This window comes from Phodopus roborovskii, unplaced genomic scaffold (assembly GCF_943737965.1).
Source record: "Phodopus roborovskii unplaced genomic scaffold, PHOROB, whole genome shotgun sequence".
Classification (NCBI taxonomy): domain Eukaryota; kingdom Metazoa; phylum Chordata; class Mammalia; order Rodentia; family Cricetidae; genus Phodopus; species Phodopus roborovskii.
In genome coordinates this window covers 6,686,883-6,708,089 of record NW_026126578.1, presented here as the reverse complement: position 1 = coordinate 6,708,089, position 21,207 = coordinate 6,686,883, and the positions used below count along the sequence as shown (strand labels likewise).

General features: G+C 48.5%; 1 protein-coding gene across 1 annotated transcript in view; it reads right to left on the bottom strand.

Annotated features, from left to right (window-relative positions):
* Positions 1 to 21,207, bottom strand: part of Slc6a11 (solute carrier family 6 member 11) — a 109,124-nt gene that overhangs the window by 76,100 nt on the left and 11,817 nt on the right. Inside the window, exon 5 of the mRNA XM_051203690.1 lies at positions 3,179 to 3,311. Within this exon, the coding sequence (XP_051059647.1) occupies positions 3,179 to 3,311 (133 nt within the window). The remainder of the gene's footprint in view (positions 1 to 3,178; positions 3,312 to 21,207) is intronic.

Below are 21,207 nucleotides of genomic sequence, written 5' to 3'. Positions count from 1 at the left end.
ATCTTAATGAAAGTGATGAAGAGGAGACACCAACATGTCCAGAGGCATGGACAGTTCAGAGAAGATGGATGCCTCCTTCATTGAGGAATGCCATGTAAACAGCTCTGAATAGGGTCCCCATTCTGGGACCATGAACAACCACTGCCTACACAGGACACCTCAGATTATCCATGTTTTATTTTCAGATGTTTTTGTACAGAATCTAAAAGGTTTCTAGGTTCCAGACTTATATCCAAGATGCAGTGGGGTGAAAGACAGAAGCTAGCCCATGCCATCCTTATACTCCACCCACCCAACCCCCACACAACAACTCAGGGCCCTCATTCTCCACAGGTTGTTAAGTGTGGCTTTAGAATCCCACCCTTCATAACAAGCTGGGAGTCTGGTCTGACACACTTGCTATCTGACACTGGACAAGTCCCTTTTTTTGTGCCCATGCCTCAGTTTTTCATGCATAAACTAAGGAGTTTTAGTTCTGGGAAAATACCTCTCACCCTGCATGTCACCCTGGTCTTGGGGACACAGGAGCATCCTATGGATGCCAGCCTGCAAGAGTATCAGTTCACCAAATCCAGCATCAGTGAAAAGCACTTGCTCAGACATATGCAGCAACTCCTGTGTACCTACTATGTGCTAAGTAGTCTCTTTAACTTCTTTATATTTAGATCTCAAGAAAGCCATCACTGTCTTCAGGACACTGCAGACGGTATGTCTGTGCCCCTTTGCAGAACATGGGCTGTGCAGCCACCAGAGCTAAGGTTCCAGCCCCATCTGCTGCTGCCTGCTTGAGGGTGCTTGAGTTAGTTACTCCATCTGCTACCTCTGTGAACAGGGCTACCGAGCTCCCATCCTACAGGGATGTTCCAAGGCCTGAGTGGAACAGCCACCATACCCAGCACAGTGAATGGCAATGCTTCGCCAAGAACTCTGGTTATGACTGCAGCTGTGGTTGTCACTCCTACCAAAGATGTCACAAAGGGGGCCAAGGAAGCCGTGCCCCTCATGACACTACAATAGTCTACATGTTAGTCAAGGGTATGCCAATGGGTGTGGTGGCACATATCTGTAATCCCAGGAGGTGGAGGCAGGAGGATCAAGACTCTGAGAGGAGAGGGTGAAGTTCTGAGGCGAGGCTGAGGCACAGTCACAAGATACCTAGAACCAGGACTGTTGATCAATCAGTCTCTGGTTCTCCACTTGTGAGACAGAACAGCAACTCCCCACAAAGGGGAAAGGGGTTGCCAAGGCAGATGTACCAGGAGGGCCAAGAGGGAAGACATGGCTAAAGACATGCTTGCTTAGCTGGGTGGTAGTGGTGTTCATCTTTAACCCCAGCACTTGGGAGGCAGAGGCAGGTGGATATCTGAGTTCGAGGCCAGCCTGGTCTACAGAACAAGTTCCAGGACAGTCTCCAAACCTACACAAAGAAACCTGTCTCAGAAAAAAAAGAAGAATGAATGAATGAATGAATTAGTGAAAGACATGTTTCCTTCTCCTCTTTCTTGGCAGCCTCATTTGAAATCCCCCAGACTGCACCTGCCCTTCCTGGAGCCCAGCCCAAAACAGGAGTTCTCCAACACCAGGTCTGCCTACCACTCCAGACAACAGCACATAGTCCGTGCAAGGGTTGAATGCTATATATCTTACTGTAGCCACATGCTGGACTCTTTTGGGCAGCTGTAAACCACTCAACATGGGTGCTTGGAGCTGAACTCAGGTCCCCTGCAAGAGCACCAAGTACTCTCAACTGCTTAGCCAGCTCTCAAGCCACCGAGGCTGGCTCTTAACCATCCAGTCATCCTCTTCTTCAGCTAGAGGAGGCAGCAAGGAGAGGCACAGTGGGGAGCAAGGTGACAGCCTAAAGTACAGCAAAACTATCAGCACTCCTTATTTGTGAAAACAGAGGAGTCCTATTGCCTTTATGGCATCCTAACCCACGGAAGCAAAGTCTAGCTGATCACCATGGCTGGAGGGACACAAACGTCCTTGTTCTCCGTGCTGGCCTTCCAGGTACCTCCAGGACAGCCTTCCAGCATGCCTGCTTCACTCATGCCTTTCTTCTCTGCCTCTGTTTTCCCAGCTGCCCTCCTGTGGGTCACCCCACCTCCCAGGTGCCAGCAGAGGACTGAGAGTTACTGATCCCTCTGTCCTTGGAGGCCTCGTCACCTCAGGCTCTTGTCCCAGTCAAGAACTTAAAGCACAGGTAACAAGCAACTGTCCATGTCACCCACCTCCATGAAGAGTGATGGAGTCAAGGAGGCTCAGGTACAAGGTGTGTTTCCTTTCCTATTTCTTGTAAGAAAATATTAAAATGAGTCTCAGACTAGAGAGTAATGGTCTTGACACTCTGCCACAGGAGCAGCAGAGGACAGTGGGGGAGGGGATTCAGAACACCTGAATTCTAAACATTGCCAATGAATTAACATTTTTCCTTCCTTCTTTCCTTCCTTTCCTTTTTTGTTCAAACTACACAAGTGAGCCACAAATGTCACACTTTGATTCCTCTGTCAATCTTGTGGTGGCACACTCTATGTTGTGCTCTGACCCAAGGCACCCTGTGCTTTCCAGATCCTCTCTGGATGGAAGAGGCTATGGCCCAGGTTCTTACCAGTATCTTTCAAGTGGAGGAGACTCATACAATCCCCCAGACAGTTCAGAGTTGGCTATTATCTCCCTTTTCTCTTCCCCGGTGACCCTGGAGGCCACCTGGTACAGCTGGCATAGTAAGGCTGTAAGACAGAAGTCATTGTTTCCCCTGCACACTGCAGGGACATGAGACAGAGACACCTAGGATGGCTAATGGGGAGCCAGCATTGGCTGTCCTGCTACGTAACTGGAGTCAGACTCAGCAGCATAAGAATTATAGTCCTAGTGGTTTAGCATATTCCAGTTTTCAAGACATCTCATCCCACCTTACCTTATGTGACTCTTGACTCGCCTAGAGATGGGGGATAACACTTTGCTATTTCACGGAGAAGAAAGCCAAAGCTTAAGCACATCAGAAGAGCCCTTGCTCTTTTGCCTCTCAGGTAGACTCCCTGTCCAGTGCTCTTCAGACCTATCCATTTAGAACTGGTGTTTCCAGCAGGAGCTTCTTGGTGATCTATAGGTCACTTGTTAAGCTTGTACAAAAACCAGCTTCTTCGTGAGGCTCGCCACTCAACAGTTAACCTCTTACCTTTCCAGTCGACTTGGTACCCTTCCAGATGCAGAAGTAGCAGATGGTCCAGGCCACCAGGAGACACAATGCCAGCTCCCAACGGAGGTTCCCAATGTGCTCGATACCATCAGATATAGCCAGGACCCGGCGTCTGTGGAAAGAGACTGGGAGTTACTAGATCGAAGACATCCCATTGTACCCCTACCTGTGGCAGAGCCACAGCAATAGAGGAACGAGGATGGGCTGTCCTCCAATACCACCACCCATCATCCTCCACTGTTCACCAACTGTGAGACAGTGAACTGGGAAGGAGGCCTCTGGAAAGGACAAGACACAGCCTGTGACTTTGTGGAGCCATGTGCTGGAGGAAAGTAAGAAAAAACCACACACACGGTACAATGGACTTCCGAATCACCCCATCGAGTCTGGGGTATCTAGGAGACTGCACTGCTGTGTAAATGGCCTGTGTTTTCAAGAGGAGATTACACATTGCTGCCCTGCTGAACTCAAAGGCAGCCACAGCACTATGGAACACGTGTCAAGTCAGAGAGAAGCTTCTAGAGCCAGATGCTGTGGTTCTCCAATTCCCCCTTTTCCTCCTTGCTGCGATTATAGAAGAGGGTCAAGGTGAGGAGGCTTCCAGTAACTCCTGTTCCTAAGGGACTGCCCAAGACACAAGGCAAGCAATAAGTGGGTTGCATCACTCAGGTCTCCCTGGAAGCTTCCTGGGAGAAGGAGTGCAGGATCTACACTCTGAAGGAAGGAAGGTGACTGTTCTAAAATAAGTGAGACTTTTAGACATCTAGAGATAAGATGTGGTGCATTTTAGGGGACAGAGGCACAGGGTGCAGAGGACAGACGGAATAGTGGAAGGAGTAGATAGAGGAGGGCTCATGCTAAGGGGGAGGGGTGCCCATACCAAGAGGTCATAGAGCAGCAAGGATACCAGGTATGCCATAAATGTCTCTGCCTTGGTTTTCTCCAAAGCCCCATCAATTTTTCAGAGCTGATGCATGCCTGGCTCCCAGAGCCCACCCTGGGGTTGTGTTTCTTTAAAGTCAAACTTGCCACGCTCCATATTGTGTCCAACCATGGCACCAGCACAAACCCCCTCTACACTTGCTCCACGAACCCCATTCTGGCTGCCAAGCCACCCCCACCAGACGGTGCCAGTTGCCTTTAGTGCTCTGAGAATGTCCCCGGAGAAAGGAACTCCCATCCCACCAAGCATGAAAGCCACCCTCAGTGTCTGTCTCCCTGGGAATCAGCTCGGGCCTGATTCTGCATTAATTACTCAATGACACCAATTAGCACTGGTCAGCAGGCTCCCTGCAGACCCAGCCCCTGCAGAAGAAATCAGGCAGGCCCCCAAACAAAATCAGACTGTGGGTTACTAAAAACCAGCTCACGGAAGAAACGGGAGCAACCATCCTCAGAACATATCTCCTAGGGGCCTAGTACGTACTGGGCACTACTGTAGGTTCCAAGAATAGGTCAGTATGCTCAACTAGGCTAAGCTGGATGAAAGAGAACTGCAAGTTAAGTAAGAAAGGAGTCGGCTGGCCAGTCCCAACAATGACCACGGTTCTTGCTTTGAGTGCTTGAATTCATTGGAGGATCCCACACCTCACAAAGACGTTAAAGAAAGCCTACTGTGAAAACTAAGAAGCCTCTTTACCCAGTAGATCCCCGGGAGCACTGGGCCATGACTTATGTGGATTTCTTACCAAATGATAAAGGTTTGGACTCACAGAAGCAGGACCCCAGTAACAGAGAAGAAAGCAACATTTGCCACTGAAGTTATTTTTAACTTTGCCATTTTCTTGACAAGAATTGGGGGTGAAATTTCCTCTCCTTTCCCCTCCTAGCTCACCTTTCAAAGTATGTTTTACCTATAATTTCTTACAGGAAGTTTTTTTGGGGCTCCTGTAGCAGTCAGGACAGGTTGAGTTTTGCCACAGTAACAAGCATCCCCACAAAAGATTTCAAAGGTGGAAAGCAACAATATTCTTTTCTTGCTCCTTTGAATGAGTTGCTGCAGGGATAGAATTTCTCACTAGAGATATCGTAACTCCCTAAATTGTGCATAGAATTTCAGGATGCCCCATGCCTCTCCTGTCTGCATATTAGGAACCCACTAGCAGATGTACATCTATAGTCATATAAATTGGTACCCCAAACACCCCAAAGGACAGCCCATTGGTTAGAGAGGAGGAGTAACCTACACAAGACCTTAGGTCCCTAGGCATGGATATGACATGGCACGCTCTACATCTGTCTGCTCTAGGTTTGGGACAGCTCATGAAAATACATACAGGTTACCAAGCTAGTGTGTGTGTGTGTGTGTGTGTGTGTGTGTGTGTGTGTGTGTGTTTTCTTATTGGTGGACTTGTCTGATGAATTGGGAATCTGAAGTCTGAAAACACACAGCGACAGGGAGAAGGAGGGAGCAGGCCTGCACTGTGGAAACTGCAAGGCTCAGAGGCCTCTGGCACCCCCTCACTTAACTGAACAACCTCATTTCCCAATTGGGAAACAGCACACAAAAAAGCCACAGTGGATGAACTGCTCTTTTGTTCCACCAGACTCTATCTGAAAACATCTCCAAACAATTTTCTTTGCATTGATCTAGAGCTAACTGTCACCCAGAAGGTTCTGGAGAAAAGTGGGCTCAGGGGGTGGGGTTCTCAGCTTGCTGGGCTGTGGGGTTGTTTTGAAACCCACAAGGGCAGCTTTTGAGAGTGTGGGGGCTGGGGCACTCCACAGCAGAGACTCAGGGAAGGCACAGCTCTTCCTGGGAAAAAGCTTTCTTAATGACCCTCCCCCATAAAGCACTGGAGCACAGGAGGCGGCTCAATGAGGAAGAGCTTGCTGCCAACAGGCTGGCCGGCAAGGACCCAGGACCGGACCTCTGGACACTGCCCAGAGCGGACGCACTCAGCACTCAGGACTAGCCAGAGCTCCTCGGGCAGATGAGTGTATGCAACTCACACTAGCTGAGCACTACATGGTGGCATTGGAGTAGGTCCAGAGAGAGCACCTTTCAGCATATTTCTGGAGACTTCCCCCTAGAGGCTGAGGTCTCAGCCTGCAAAGATAGGGCCATGTGTCTCCAGCCCTTGGCACACATCAAACAGCCGGGCTGAAGCCCAGCTCTGTTTCCAGCCAGGTGCTCCTCCTTGGTTGTGAACATCACCTCTCTGGGCCTCAGCTTCCTCATCCATAGAAAGGCATTAATGGTAAAGGCTGCCCAGGCATGAAAGAACTTAACTCACCCCCATGAGCCTTGAGGCAAGGATGGAGAAACTGAAGTACAACCAGGTTAAGGAACTTGGCTAGAGTCGCATCAGCAAGTGACAGAGCTTGGATAGGAACTTGGAAGCTTCCATGCTACCCTTGGGCCTCCCACTGTATTCCTTCCAGCTTTACTAACTCCAGCTCTAATCCAGAGCCACTCAAGGATCACTATATTCAAGCGCTTACATTGGGATGGTGGGTGCTGTGCCAAGTCTAGAGCTCAGGACCCAGTGGAACAGGAACATAAGGAAACTGTCAGTCATGGAGAGAACAGTGAAGTCTCAAGGCATAGTGGGACATTGCCACTTGGGTTAACACCAGTGTCAGAATGGGGGGTGGGCAGGTCTATTGAAAGGTAGGAAGGAAGTTAGCAAAGAAGGCAGAGAGAGGGAAAGGGTTTGGGGGCAGAAGGTCAACCCAGAGCAAAAGCTAGAGGCTAGAAAGGATGCTGTGGGGCATACGCGGTCGGTGTGGATGCGGAGGTGTAGAGGAGGCAGAGCATGTGCCTTTCTTTCAGTGTGTGGGGCTACATCCCACCAGGGTGGTGTGTACCCAGGAGACTCTAAAGGGGGTGGTTCCCTGTGAGGTCAGACAGGTGATCCTGGAGACCCAGCTTCAGCTGTGTGAAGAAGGATGGATTATCAAGATGGAGCAATGTGGGGTGCATGGTGCAGACTTGGCCTTAGTTAGGGCAGCAATGGGGGCAGCTGGGATCAAGGTGGGAAGTGTCAGGGGTGAGGGGTGGATGAGTTTGAAAGTGGCAGAGGCAGAAGGTGGCTGAGGACCCCTCAGATGAGGTGGGAAGGTCCACAGGGACAGCAGCGAGGCAGGTGAGGCCGAGGGGAAAGTGGTGGGTGGCCACCGTTCTTTAAGACAAGCTGGTGTCCCGGTCTGCTTTCTGTTTCTGTGACAAAACACTATGACCAAAAGCAACTTGGAGAGGAAAGGGTTTATTTCATTTTACAGCTTGTAGTCCACCACAGAGGGGAGACAGCAGGGCCCTGGAGGCAGGAACTGAAGCAAGGGCCATGGAGAAACGCTGCTTCCTGGCTTGCTCCTCATGGTGTGCTCAGCCTGCTTTCTTATACAACCCAGGACCGCCTGCCACAATGGACTGGGCCCTTCCCCAGTAATCGTCAATCAAGATGTCCCACAGGAATTGCCTTCAGGCCAGTTGATGGGGTCATTTTCTCAGCTGTGGTTCCCTTTTCTCAGATAACTTTAGAGTGGGTCAGACGGCTCAAGATACTCAGTAACTGAAAAACCCAGAGGCCACTGGGACTCTGGACCCAAAGCTTGGGAAATAGAAGCAGGGTAAAGAGTCATACCTAAACCCTGGTTCTGGGCCTTTCTGAGAGAGCTGGGGAAGGGAGATGATCTGCAACTGGTCCCCAGAACCCCAAGTCCAGGGCTCAGGAAGGAAGAGAAAACCCTTCAAGGAGGTACAGCCAGGACAGGAAGACTAGACAGCATGGGCAAGGGCAACTCCAAGACAAAGCAGGGAGAATATGGGGGCAAGTGACTGATCTTCCCACCATCATGGGGCAGAGGGCTTCACTCTGCAGGGCAGACCCATGGAGAATGGATTCCAGGAGAGATCTCGGTGAAGTGGCTCTTTCAGGGAAGGAAGTCCTGGGTTAGAGGAGGGAGGGGGCTAAAGGGACACAGATATAAGAGCTGTCAGAAAAAAGGTCACGAGGGAGGAAAGAGTTCCAGACACTGGCATGGGCATGAGAGGAGGGATGGGAAGGACCTCTCTACCAAAGAGATACAAGGTGATAGAAGCCACGCCTGGGGCATGCGCTGTGCTTCCCTATGAAGAGACTGAGGAGATGAACGGAAGCAGCTCACTGTGTGTGTGCTCGTGCACGTGTGTGTGTGTATGTGTGTGTGTGTGTGTGTGTGTGTGTGTGTGTGTGTGTGTGTGTGGTGGGGGGCTGTGACAGGTGCTATGGGTAGGGGTATTCATCTCACTTCATTTTGAACAACTACTGCCAGGGAGTTAGTTCCATCATCCTCTATGTCCACGGAGCATCAATTCTTGTCCCTACAGATGCCAGGCTCTTCTAAAGCATCATGAAGTATTTGCACAGAACCGGGCACAGCCTGCTGTGTGGTCTAAACCATCGCTCAAGTACTGCTAACACCTCATAGGCCACAGTCTTCTTCACTGAGCTTCTCTGTGATGTTTAGGGACTCATGAAAAGTCAATGCATTGATGACAGATGCGATTCTTTTTTTTTTTTTTTTTTTCTGGGTATCTTCAGACTGCGCTTGGCTGAAACCTGAGACTCAGAACCCAGATATTAAATACTGACTGCACACACATGCATGGTTAAACTAGAGCCCAGGCTGATGAAGCAATTGCCCAGGGTGGGATTATAGGATTGAAGCTAAGTACCTTGGCTGACACCAGCTGCCTGGTGGAGACCTACCAAGGGGAGGGTGTGTTGGGCTTCAAAGTTCTGTCTCTGACAGCCTAAAGGAAATATCTGGAATCTCCAGTGGGTTCCTTAAGCATCCCTCTCCTGTATCTCTAGGTGGTTCACCTACCCACCGTGCTGGCTCTGGGCAGGAGGCAATGGCCTCTCAGGATGAGGTGGCTCTGATCAGAGGCTGTGTAGTTGGAGACAAGCACTGCCCCTCCCCCTTATCTCCTTCTGTTCCTTCCTCCATTAGAGCCCAAGCGAGGCTATGCAAGGAACAGCTCCCACCCTCCCCAGGGACGCCTCATCTTCATGTCCTGCACGGAGCCTGGAAACAGATCACCTTTCTTTAACCTGCCATGTGGGGAAGTGCTGGCAGGGACATGGACTGCCCTAAAAGCTGGCCCAGAGGGGCTAGGCTATAAATAGCCATGCTGGTCTCCCAAAGCAACCAACTACAACAACAAAAAAAAGGCCTATCACCAAAACAAGTGTGCTTTCCTGGCCCCTCTGGGGAGCCAGTGTTGCCTCCTGGATTCTACCTCCCAGATTCTACTCACACTCCTCTGGGAATGAATTCAGCTTCTTTCACTCTTCCCATGCCTGAGGGGCTCCTACAGTGTCCACAGCACAGCTGCCCCCACGACCAAACTGGAATGAAGAGTGAGACCCTTCCTCCTTGTCTTAGGGGCAGCGAGATCAGAAGCGCATCTTGTGGGTGGCATTAGAACCATCAGAATCCAGGGGAAAGTGCATAGTCAAGAAAAGACCTTGGTGTGGAGTATCTGGGGCTGTCTCTAGTTTCTTTTGTCTCTGTAGAACTTTGCTGATAGCTGAACAAATCTCTCATCTGCTCCCTGCTTGTATCCATCCACTCTCCTGTTACCTCTGCAGGGAACCTCCTTCTCAGTTCCCCCAAACTCACCCCACACACTCCAGTTCAGAAAGTACGGGCCACCCTGCATGCCCCTTGTTCCCATACCCACAGTAGGGTCATCTACATATAGTGCTGACATATCACTGTGCACCAGAAGTATGCACAGCTCTATGGAGGGTCAGAGAGCCAATGCTCCAGGCTTTGCAAGGCATCTATCTCCATTCCAGCCCCCAGCTCTGCCTCTCTGGTGTGGGTGCTGCCAGGGGCAATCTGCAAATTTTGTAAATAAAACTTTATTTACAAAAACAGGGATTTGGCCAGTAGTTTGCTGACCCCTGTGACTTCTCCAAGACACTCTGAGTCCTCAGACCACAGTGGAACCTCATTCAGGAAAATGCTGCCCACTCCAGTCTTCCCAAGGGACTCTCTTAGAAGGCCTGAAATAAACATCCCAAATCACTCTATCTGACCTAGCACTCCCCAGATGCCTTTAAAGGCATCCTTCAAGGAGATACTGAGCAAAACCACAGTAACACCCAAGTCCCCAGCCAGCAGGATGGCTGCAATGCAAAAGGCAGAAAATAACAAACAGCACCAGAAGAAGCAATAGACCCTCATAAATCACAGAGATGCAGTATAGGTCATTGGCCCTGGGGGGCACTATGGCACTTTTATAAAAAGTAGACACAAAAACAATTCAGGCAAGCAAGGTGGTTCAGCGGGTAATGGTTCTTGCCATGCAGGCCCAATGGCCCGAGTTCAATCTCGGGAACCATGGTGTGGAGAGACAACTGACTTTTGAAAGCTGTTCTCTGACCTCCATACATACATGTCCACATTCTCTCTCACACACACATAGGCACGCATGCACACACACACGCACGCACGCGCACACACACAGAAAGAGAGAGAGAGGGAGAGAGAGGGAGAGAGAGGGAGAGAGGGAGAGAGAGAGAGAGAGAGAGAGAGAGAGAGAGAGAACACTAAGATCTAAATGAAAAGGAATCCACCTAGCAATTCTAACCCTGAATACACATTGGCCAGAAGTAGAAAGTAGAGGCTCAACCCCAAACCCACACATTAATGTTCCTGATGAGAAGCTGCTCAAATGTCCATCAACGTATGGATACCAACAAAATGTACCATGCTCATATGATATAGATTGTATTATTTAAAAACAAAAAAAGGGAGTAAGGTGTAGGGTGAGGATTCCTAAACCCAAACCCAAAGTGCTCCAAAATCAGAACCCTTGTGTGTGGCAATTTGACATTATAAATAGAAAACTCCACACCTGGTCTTACAGAAACAGGTCACAGTAAAATCCAGACACACTGGAGCACTGCATAAGGTTACCTTCACTCTGCCTGTATGAACTACGTGTGAAACAGAAAACTTGGTGTAGATATTCCAAAAGCTAGGGGGGAAAATCTGAAGTCTGAAACACTCCTGGTCCTAAGCAGTGAAGATTAAGGACACCCCTCCTGCAGAGTCAGGATGTAGGTTCATGAAACAACCCTCGAATGGTTGTATGAAAGAAGCTAATTACCAAAGACCCAGTCCCACTTACACACTGTCTAGACAGGTGAGTCCATGGAGACAAAGCAGCTTGGAGGCAGGAGTAGACAGCAGTGACTAATCTGGGAGATGGGAATGGTCTAAGCCTGTGCTGTGATGTTGCCCTCTGTAAGTTTTTGATCTCACCTTATACCATGCAACTTGTACCGCAGTAAGTCTACTAAGCAGCTGTTCAGGAGGAAGTGCCCTCCCAGTATGTTTCTGCTTTTCCAAGGCTGTCCCCAACAGTCTAAGGTTATCTCCAACTGTCCTGAGATTTCAGTTACCTATGGTTTGTCATATTCTGAAAATGTTAAATGGAAAATCTGAGAAATAAATAATTTCTAAGTCTTAAATGGTATGTCATTCTGAGTAGTGTGGCGAACTCTCACTTAGTAGTACTGCTACCATCCTGTCTGGCCCTTTGAGCAATGTGTCCACAGTCTGTATGCTACCCACCTTAGACGCTACCCTTATCTTATTTAGTAAGGACCACAAAGTGCAAGAATGTGGATTTGGTGGCTTTGTCACAGTGTTATTATTTGATGTTACTATTAGTCATTGTTCTTAATTACTGTTCCAAATTTATCAATTAAACTTTATCACAGGCGTGTAGGAAAAACCTTTGCATCTGTAGGGTTCAAATTTCCTGTGGTTTTGAAGTTGTGTGGTTTAGAGCATGTCCTTCAAGAATAAGCATTGGCCATGATGTAGACAGGACCCAGAAACTTACGCTTGCCACTTTGTTTTACAACCATCGTTCAGAAGAAGTACAGGTGCCACACACATGTTTAACTTGTGTGGTGGCTGAAGGAGAATGTTGTCCACAGGACCATGTGTCTGAATGATTGGTTCCCAGTTGGTGTCACTACTTGGGGAAGTTTAGGAAGTGTAGCCTCTTTGAAGGAGTTACATCACGCATGGGGTGTGGGCTTTGGGGCTCTAAAACCCACTCCATTCCCAGTTTGCCCTCTGTTTCTGGCTTTTGGCTCAGGCTGTAAGCTCTTTGCTTCCAGACCTGTCACCTTGCCGCCTGCTGCCACCAGACCTGTCACCTTGCCGCCTGATGCCATCCCTCCCACCCCTGATGGACTCTAAGCCTCTGGGATCACAAACCCGAGTGAACTCTACCGTTTATAAGTTGCCTTGGCCAAGGTATTTTATCACAGCGATAGGAAATTAACTAATGCACTTGCCAAGGATCACGAAGCTGATGGGTGGCCCAGCCTGGTTTTGAACTCTAGTGTCCCTAACATCAGTTCAATGCCTCTTCTGCTGCACTGTGTATAGATGTAAGGTGTGGTCAGAGGAGCAGGAGGAAAGGAGATGGGGACAGTGAGTCTAGAAGTGTGCACATTCAAGACAGCAAGGACACAGAGACAGGCCAGAGACAAGTATACCCTGGGAAGATGGAGAAGCAGAGGACTGCATAGATTCTGGGGTCTCAGTGCAGCTTCACAACGTAATCTGTCCTTATGCATGGGACCTCAGGGTTGTTTGTCAAACAAGGATCCTCCTCCCACCTTTCAACAGGACTGGAGGAGCCCAGAGGCACTGTCCAAGCCACAGCCAGGCCCATAATTGTTCCACACTAGGGAGGAACTATAAGTTCAAGAACACTCAGCCTCCTGTGTCCCACTCACACTTGGGGCGGGGCTTTTCATAGACTCTGGCTGAGAGCCACAGTTGTGATAACCAGATAATAGTCAAGAGACACACAGGCAATGGCAATGAGGAGTGGTTCTGCCAGAGGCCACTTCTGTCCTGTTCCTTCATGCCTTTGAGAGTTAAACAGAGAGTATGGGAAGGGCTGCTGGGAGTGACAGGAGCCCATGAACCAAGAGGAGCCATCATGGACCAGTGTGTGTGTGTGTGTGTGTGTGCATGTGCGAATGTGTGTATGCATGTAAATCTTGATAGTGTAATATGCTCTTATAACTGTGTTAAAAAGCAATCTGGAGTGATGATGAAACAGCCATCTAAGCCACTTTGCTCCTGACCCTGCACTAAAGTCATTTACTCACTGATGCTTCCTGCCACCAGTGAGAGGGCCACAAGAGAGCACAGCAGAGCCAGCATCAATTGACCAGTTCCATCTTCCCAGCAGGTAGCATTGAGGACCACTCTCACACTCCACATCTGGCCCAGCTGGACACCAAGGTAGCTTTTCTAAAACAAGGTTCAAGTCACTTCCTAAAGGAGCCTCTTAGAATCCAAGAGAGATGAACCACAAACACCGCGCATGTTGGTGCAGTACAGACTCTGGAGCCCACTGTGAGTTTCCTCCAGCCTCCCTCCCTTCCTTTCCTGTCACAAACATTCCCTGTCTAATGAAGATCTCCCAGGGTTACCTGCAGGGGCTGCTGTCGAACTCTGTGTGGGCGGCACGTGCCTGAGATGTAGCAGGAAGCTGACAAGGTAGAAGAGCAGAGTAGGCAATCATAGGAGGACCGGTAGGGTCAGAGGCTCAGACTAACCCTGAGAGGTACTGCAGACAAGCCCCTTAACCTCTGACCCCTCTATTCCCTGCGATGTGCATGGCAGGTGTCAGCCTCGCAATCATTCTCCGAGCAGGGGGTAGAAGGAAGGAACAGGGTTAGTTCTGTGTCAAAACAGTGTACCCAGTTAGGACCACCTGAAGATGACTCCCCTTTCTCTACTGTAGCTGTGAGGATGTAAAAGGGGACCTATGCATCAACTGGCTCCTTCCTAGCATGTGGTATAAGGTGTCAGTTAAAATTGCCAGTGCCCTCCTGGCTAATTTCAGAGTATTTATGAGTATCTTTGCCCAAATGGTCACAAATGTACAAGAATAGGCCCCAATTAAACTATGCAGTTTATTAAATTTATTAAGGCCGGTTTCTGTTGTTGCTACACAAAGGTGGGGGCAGCAGCTGTAAGTAGCAAGCCCAAGGCAACAACACAATGATTCTTACTGCTAGCCCTGAGGCCCAAGTCTCTGAATCCCCATATCACACCATGACATTAAATAGCTTTTCACAACCATCTGTTCAAGCAATGTCTGGCCCTCGGCCACACTTCCATTATGGGGTTCAGACCATGTTGGAACATAAATTAGTCCTTGCTGAGATGGGCCTGGGTGAGGAGACAACCCTAGTGGGGAAGGCTTAGGACAGATAGCTTCATATGGTATACAAGAGCAAACAGAGGTCTCCCTTGGGCCCTCTCTGGCCCCCAAATGCCATAGGCAGTAGAATGTAAGGCTGGCTCCACTTGGAGACTTGCGGGGCTGCCAGAGAGGTTCTGTTGGATATAAGGAAGCCAGAATAGTAGATTTTGGTAAGAGTCTTCTTTCTTCAACAACACATGAATCCAGGGGCAGGAAGAGAGTGAATTGTTAGTGGTGATATTTCTTAGGGGTTGGGGAACAATATGTGATTTACAATCTACTATAGAAACATAGATCTACTATATCTTACTCACTAAGAACTCCACCTACCATTGTTGCAACCAGTTACATATTCAATAGTTAGAATAAAGAGGCCACAACCCTGCTGGAACAACGAAGTCATTTGATTTAAGTTAGCAAGTGTCTTTGACACCTTCCCTGTTCTCCTCAACTGTATTCAAGGGTCCCCAGTGCCTCAGTGAAGGGGCAATGACAAGCAGGGTCCTTTCTATGACAGGTGAGGTCTTTGCATACACGTGGCCTGTAGCAGCAGAGACCAGGTGCTCACAGGGGAAGCCAAGGTGGCTTTAGGGTTCAGGTCCATGAGTTGAGGCAATGCCCTTGTGGTGGTTAATGGGAAGATAGAGATTTGTCTTCTGCCCACTTCTTGTAGCTAACTGCAGAATTAAATGAGTTAATATTAAAAAGAATGAGATAAGTATTAGCACAATGGGGCTCTCTAAGGGGAGCTGTCATACAAGCAAAGAAATTCATGATTGACAGCTTATTCACCAGCACCATGAGTCCTGCTTTTATTATAAGATAACCATGCTGTTAGTTGTAACTAGGAGAGAGCACAGAGCAGGGAATCAAAACTCTGCCACTATCTACTCCATTGCTCCATGTTCTACTTCTGGGTTGTCTGCAGATAAATGGCATCTCGTGTATCCCTCCAGACATGTCTATGTGGGAAAGGGTGTGCGTATCTTCGAGCATACATACATACAAGTGGAATATCCCAATCTGAAAACTTGAAATCTGAAATGCTCTTAAATCTTAAATTCTCTCTCTTGCTCTTCGTGTGTGTGTGTGTGTGTGTGTGTGTGTGTGTGTGTGTGTGTACATGAGCACATGAGTATATGCAATGCTCATGTGGGGAGGAGGCATACATATGTGCAGATACTCATGAATGTGTGTTTGCATGTATGTGGAGGCCATATGTTGATGTCTGGTATCTTCCATGATCATTCTCCATTTTATTTACTGAGTCAGAGTCTCTGGCTGAACCAAAAGCTAACCTAACCAATTGAATGCAGCTACCCTGCTTGCCCAGGAATCTCCAGTCTCAACTTTCCAAGTGTTAAGATTATAGGTGGGCTACCATGCCCACCTGTCTTTTATGTGCCTTGAAGCCAATGTTCTTAGCACTTTATGCACTGAGCTATCTCCCCAGGCCTATATGAAAGTCTCTGAATACCAACATTCCACAGTAGACCTCATGTGACAAGTTGCAGTCGAAAGGTCAGCACCCAAAAGAACAACATCAAATTACCTTTAGGTTTTATACTAAATACACCTCCATAATAAATGTTTTCATATTTAGACCAATCGGTGTGGTTACGCAAATACTCCTGAAGCCAAGGAAGGGGGGCAACATTTCAGATGACAGCACCTCAGCCTGCATATGCCCCTCTCCACACCTGACTCTTTTCTCACCGCATCAAAGCTCCTCGCTCTGCCAACACCTCTCCTGCCTGGCTCTCTCTCTCTCTCTCTCTCTCTCTCTCTCTCTCTCTCTCTCTCTCTCTCTCTTTCTAGTTGCTGCAAAATTTTACTCATGGAACACTTCACATTTGGTTTTTGTCATTGTTGTTGTTTTTTAATCATCACAAATGGTGCTTCCATGGGCATGCTTGGGCTAAACATATAGTTTACCCCAGAAAAGGCTTTCAGGAATGGGATATGCACATGTACGGCCCCAAAGCTGGTACCTGTAAGAACCAACTCCTGTTGCTGTCAAACAAACAAAAGACACGAACCTTGAGTCCTGGCCAATTTGGAGCCTACCATGAGTGTCTATTGGGAAAGACCTACTCAAATTGTGGTGAGTGAGTTCGAAAGACATCTTAAAGCATGGGCTGGCACTGGTGGGGCCTTAGTAAAGCAGGACCACAGGTCTGTCATCTACCTCAGGGAACAGCACAGCTAAGCAGAATAAACCAACACACTCCAAGATTGCTTCCATTACTGTTTTCCCAACAGTTGAGGACAGTCCTGCCCCAGCCTCCTTCTGCCTGGGCAGAAAACAGTTTCCTGCACCCAGGCCACACCCAGACACACACCCCTGGGATGCAGGGAAGAGTTGTTTTATTCCCAGAGCCATAAGGCAGGCTCCTTCAAGGCAGTCTACAGAATAATTTCCAACCACAAAGGAATTAGGTCCAGATAGACTTAGGGTCTGTGCTGGGTAGATATTTTGACACAAGCTAGAGTCACTGGAGAAGAGGGACCTCAATTGAGGAAATGCCCCCTATCAAATTGGCCTGTAGGCAAGTCTGTATAGGACCCAGCTCATTATGGGTGGGCAGGTGGCCCTGAGTTGTATGAAAAGGCAGACTGAGTAAGTAAGCTGCACTCCTGCATGGTCTGGCCTCTCTTCTTGCTTGAGTACTTGTCCTGACTTCCATCAGTGATGGCCTATTTGGTCTAAAGGAACCCTCCCTGCCCTGCCCCCAAATAGTTTTTAGCCATGGTCTTTATTATAGCAATAGAAAGCATAACAAGTCAGGGCCTCTCTCGGGTGGCTATCGGGAAATGTCCATCTTGCATATGGGGTCTGTGGGTCAGTCTCAGAACACACACATGTCCTCCATAGTGGGGCTACACCCTGCACTACTCCGCTGGCCTTGTAACTTGCACCTGACATATTAAGTTGTAATTCCACTTCCTTCAAATGCCATCCACCCAAAGGTCCCCACCCTGATCCCAACACTCAGTTCCTTTAGCCTTCTAGTGTTTTCCTTGATTTACTGGGGGCACTTTCTCATTTGGTTTTGCTCATGACGTACCTCAGGATCTCCACTGATGCCTGATATAGAGTAAGCTTTCTCTGAAGACATGCATGGCTGTTCCCCCTTATCCACAGAACAGATGCTTCAAGATCCCCAGTGGATGTCTGAAACCACAGCCGTGAGCCCTTTATATACACCATGCTTTCCCTATACTACTATATGTACAATAAAGTCAAATTTATAAAGCAAGGGTCTTGGCCACCTGAGTGTAGATTGTGTCCTTTGAGAGGCTGAAGTAGGAGCGTTGTGAATTCCAAGTCAAGTTGGAATTCAACAAATTTCAACAAATAAGAAATCTGAGGTCATCCTAGGCTAAAGAGAAAAATGGCTCCTTAACACACACACACACACACACACACACACACACACACACACACACACAGAGAGAGAGAGAGAGAGAGAGAGAGAGAGAGAGAGAGAGAGAGAGAGAGAGGATGTGAGGTGAAATGGTTGACTTACTTTTTCTGTAAATAAAGCACTTGCTAACTCCTCTTTGGCACATCTAAAATTCCAGCACCAGCCTCCAATGCTTGAGCCATTGTTAAATAAAATAAAATAAAATAAAATAAAAAGGCCACCTGAACACAAGCACTTTCATGTCACCACAGCATCTGACCAAGATGCTATAAGTGACTGACAGGCAAGCATCGTATAAAAGCGTGGACACACCTGGGAGAGAGAGACAGTGGGAAGTGATCGAGAAAGACACCTCTGGCAACCACTGACCTGTGCACCTGTGCAATCTCTCTCTCTCCCCTCTCCCCTGTTAAAGTGAGAGAGGAGGAGCTCCACAAGCCAGGGGTGTCAAGGTCATAACAGGGGAACACACAGAGATTGTCATGTACTTCAGAGACTCCAACCCCCTCCCTTACTGGCTTCCTCTACTAGGATGGGTGCTTCTCCTGTCTGTGGATACAGATGTGGTGAGCACACCCAGGAGAAGTCTGAAAAACACCAAAGCTGTTCATTGAGCGTGTACCACATGCTCAGTGCTCTGTAAACAGTGTCTCATTTGATGCTAATGTGACACAGCCAGCTATGTTCAGAGGAGCACACAGGCTTCCAGAGGTCACCCAAGTCACCCAGGGGCACGCCCTTCATGGGAAGAGAAAGCAGGGACTCCAGGTGGGCCACAGCACCTACCCCCTGAGATCTATACTGCAGCCATGGGGAGGGCGATGGGAGAGGGGGGAACAGGGTCAGGAAGCAGATGCTACTACAGTGTTCAGTTCTGACCTAGGGAGATGGTCTGGGATCCTTCTGTTCCTGAAGCAGGGGTATGATACAAAAGCTTCTTCGGGCCACAGATTGGCTGCATAGATGTTGACACTACTCCACCTCATGGCTAAGTGAACCAATCATTTGGGAGTTGAGAACCTCAACTGAGAAAATGTTCCTATAAGATCAGGCTGCAGTCAAGCCTATAGGGCATTTTCTTAATTAGTGATTGACACGAGAGGGCCCAGTCTACTGTGAATGGGGCCACTCTGAGGCTATGAGAAAGCAGGCTAAGCAAGTCATAAGGAACAAGTCAGTAAGCGTCACTCCACCATGGCCTCTGCATCAGCCCTATCCTGTAGGTTCCTTCCCTGTCTGAATTCCCATCCTGACTCCTTTTAATGATGGACCATAATGTGGAAGTGTCAGTCAAATACATGCCCCGTTCCCCAGCTTGCTTTTGATCATCGCATTTCATCATAGCAATAGTAACCCTAACTAGGACACTCAGTAAACAGGAGCTGAACAGTGTGTCTGCTTGCTTACAGCCCACCCAGGGCTTACAGCCCACACATCCTACTGTGTCACATATCTTCACAGCTACCCAGGCAGGCTGGTAAGACAAGGAACAGGAATAATCCCCACGATGTCTTGGATCTTAAATGACCCCACAAAGACTTAACACCCAGTAATGGCATGGAGGGGGTAAGTCTAAGAGGTGTCTAAGAGCCTAAGAGGGTGTGCCTGTGAAGATGACACCGTAACCTAGTCCCCTTCCCGTCTTTGTCCACTTCCCAGTTGCCATGAGGTGAGCTGCCTCCTCATCACTTACTCCCACCACAATGCACTCTGCCGCCATGGACCCAAACAGGACCAAGTGAGCAAAGACTGAAACTTGTGAGTCACGAGCAGAAACAGACCCTCCTGTTCCTTGAAGCTCCTTACCTGGGGTGTTTTGCCACAACAAGGGATGCTGACTAGCTCAAGTCCCCACTTCACAGGTGGAAGAGTCATTTACAAATATGCCACCTGTGCACCAAACCTGTCCACACAGCTTAGTGTAGGAGAAATATCATTGCCTCCAATATTTCCAGGTGGAGATACCCACTTCCAACTTTCAGCTGAAATGGAAGGGGCTATGTAACATGCATGCATCCATTCCCTCACTATTGTGTTCATTGATTTTGACAGTGTCTTATAAGCACCTCAAATGTGCTGGCAAACAGCAATGAACAAAGGATAAAGGCTGTGCTAGCATGGAGCTTTACCTACACTGAAGGCTGAGGGGAATGAGCCAGTTCACAGGCGCAGGTGTTCAGAAAAGAGCTATGCAGAGAGAAAGCATTGGCATCTCACCTCACTGTGCCACTCAGGAGGGAGCTGACATCTGAATCGAGACTCAGTGAAAACACAGAGCCAGACACAGGCAAAGGGAGGGCAAAAGCCAGGTGAGTGTGGGTACAGGACAAGGCAAAAATGGGTTGGCAGGAACAAAAGCCAGCTACAGGAGGAGGAGAGAAGGAAGAGGAAGATAATGGAGGGAGACCATTGATTGGGGGAGAGGAGAAAAAAGAAAATATAGGGAGGGGAGGGAGGCCAGCAGGGAGGAGGAGGAAGAGCAAGAGGAGGAAAATACAGAGAGAAGGGCAATGAGCAGCAAGGGAGATGGATGCCCAGTCTCACAGTAAGAACAGGTTTTGTTTCTCTGAGCCTTGATTTCTGCCCAAAGACGAAGAATTAAGATATCTGTGGGGCTTTTCAAAATCCAAAGGAAACACACACATACACACACACAATAAAGATAACCCAGAAAGACAAGGCTGGGTCCTGATAAAGAAAAAGCTGAAAACCCTCAGAGCCTAAGTCCAGCCCAGCATGCAGCATGTGTTAGGGTAGTTCCTCACAAGGGCTTCTGCTCAGAGTGACTGTAATTGTACCCAAGATGAGTGTGTCTGAGGTTGCTCATAAAACCCAGGGACTGGGGAGAATGAGGAGATTGAGAAAGAGTAGTGAACACGAGGCCCGTCTAATGCCGTCAAGTCAGTCCCACCCGTGGATACAGACTCAAGATTTAGAAATGCAGACATATTTAGATAAGCACACGGACTTGGTGCATAATGGTTACTAAGGGAAACCACCATGGCCCGATTTTGAAATGTGACATTAGAAAGACAAGCTGTCCCACCCTACAAGCCCCTGCCAGAGTCAGAACCAGGACAGATGCAGGGTCTGGCTTGTCTTGTTGGCTGAGTGAGTCATTTCAAATACATTCCAAAAAGGAAATTTTTAAATGGCTTTGATGTGGGTAGGGATGGGTGCCCTCAGCAATATGAAGCCATACCAGTTGTGGGCAGAGAAGCAGCTACTTATTGTGGATTTGATGGTAATCTGTGGGTTTCTTTCATTGTGTATTGGCGATTGGCATCTCTCATCTCTGCTCCCCTCAAATACAGTGTCTTTCTTACATGCAGCAA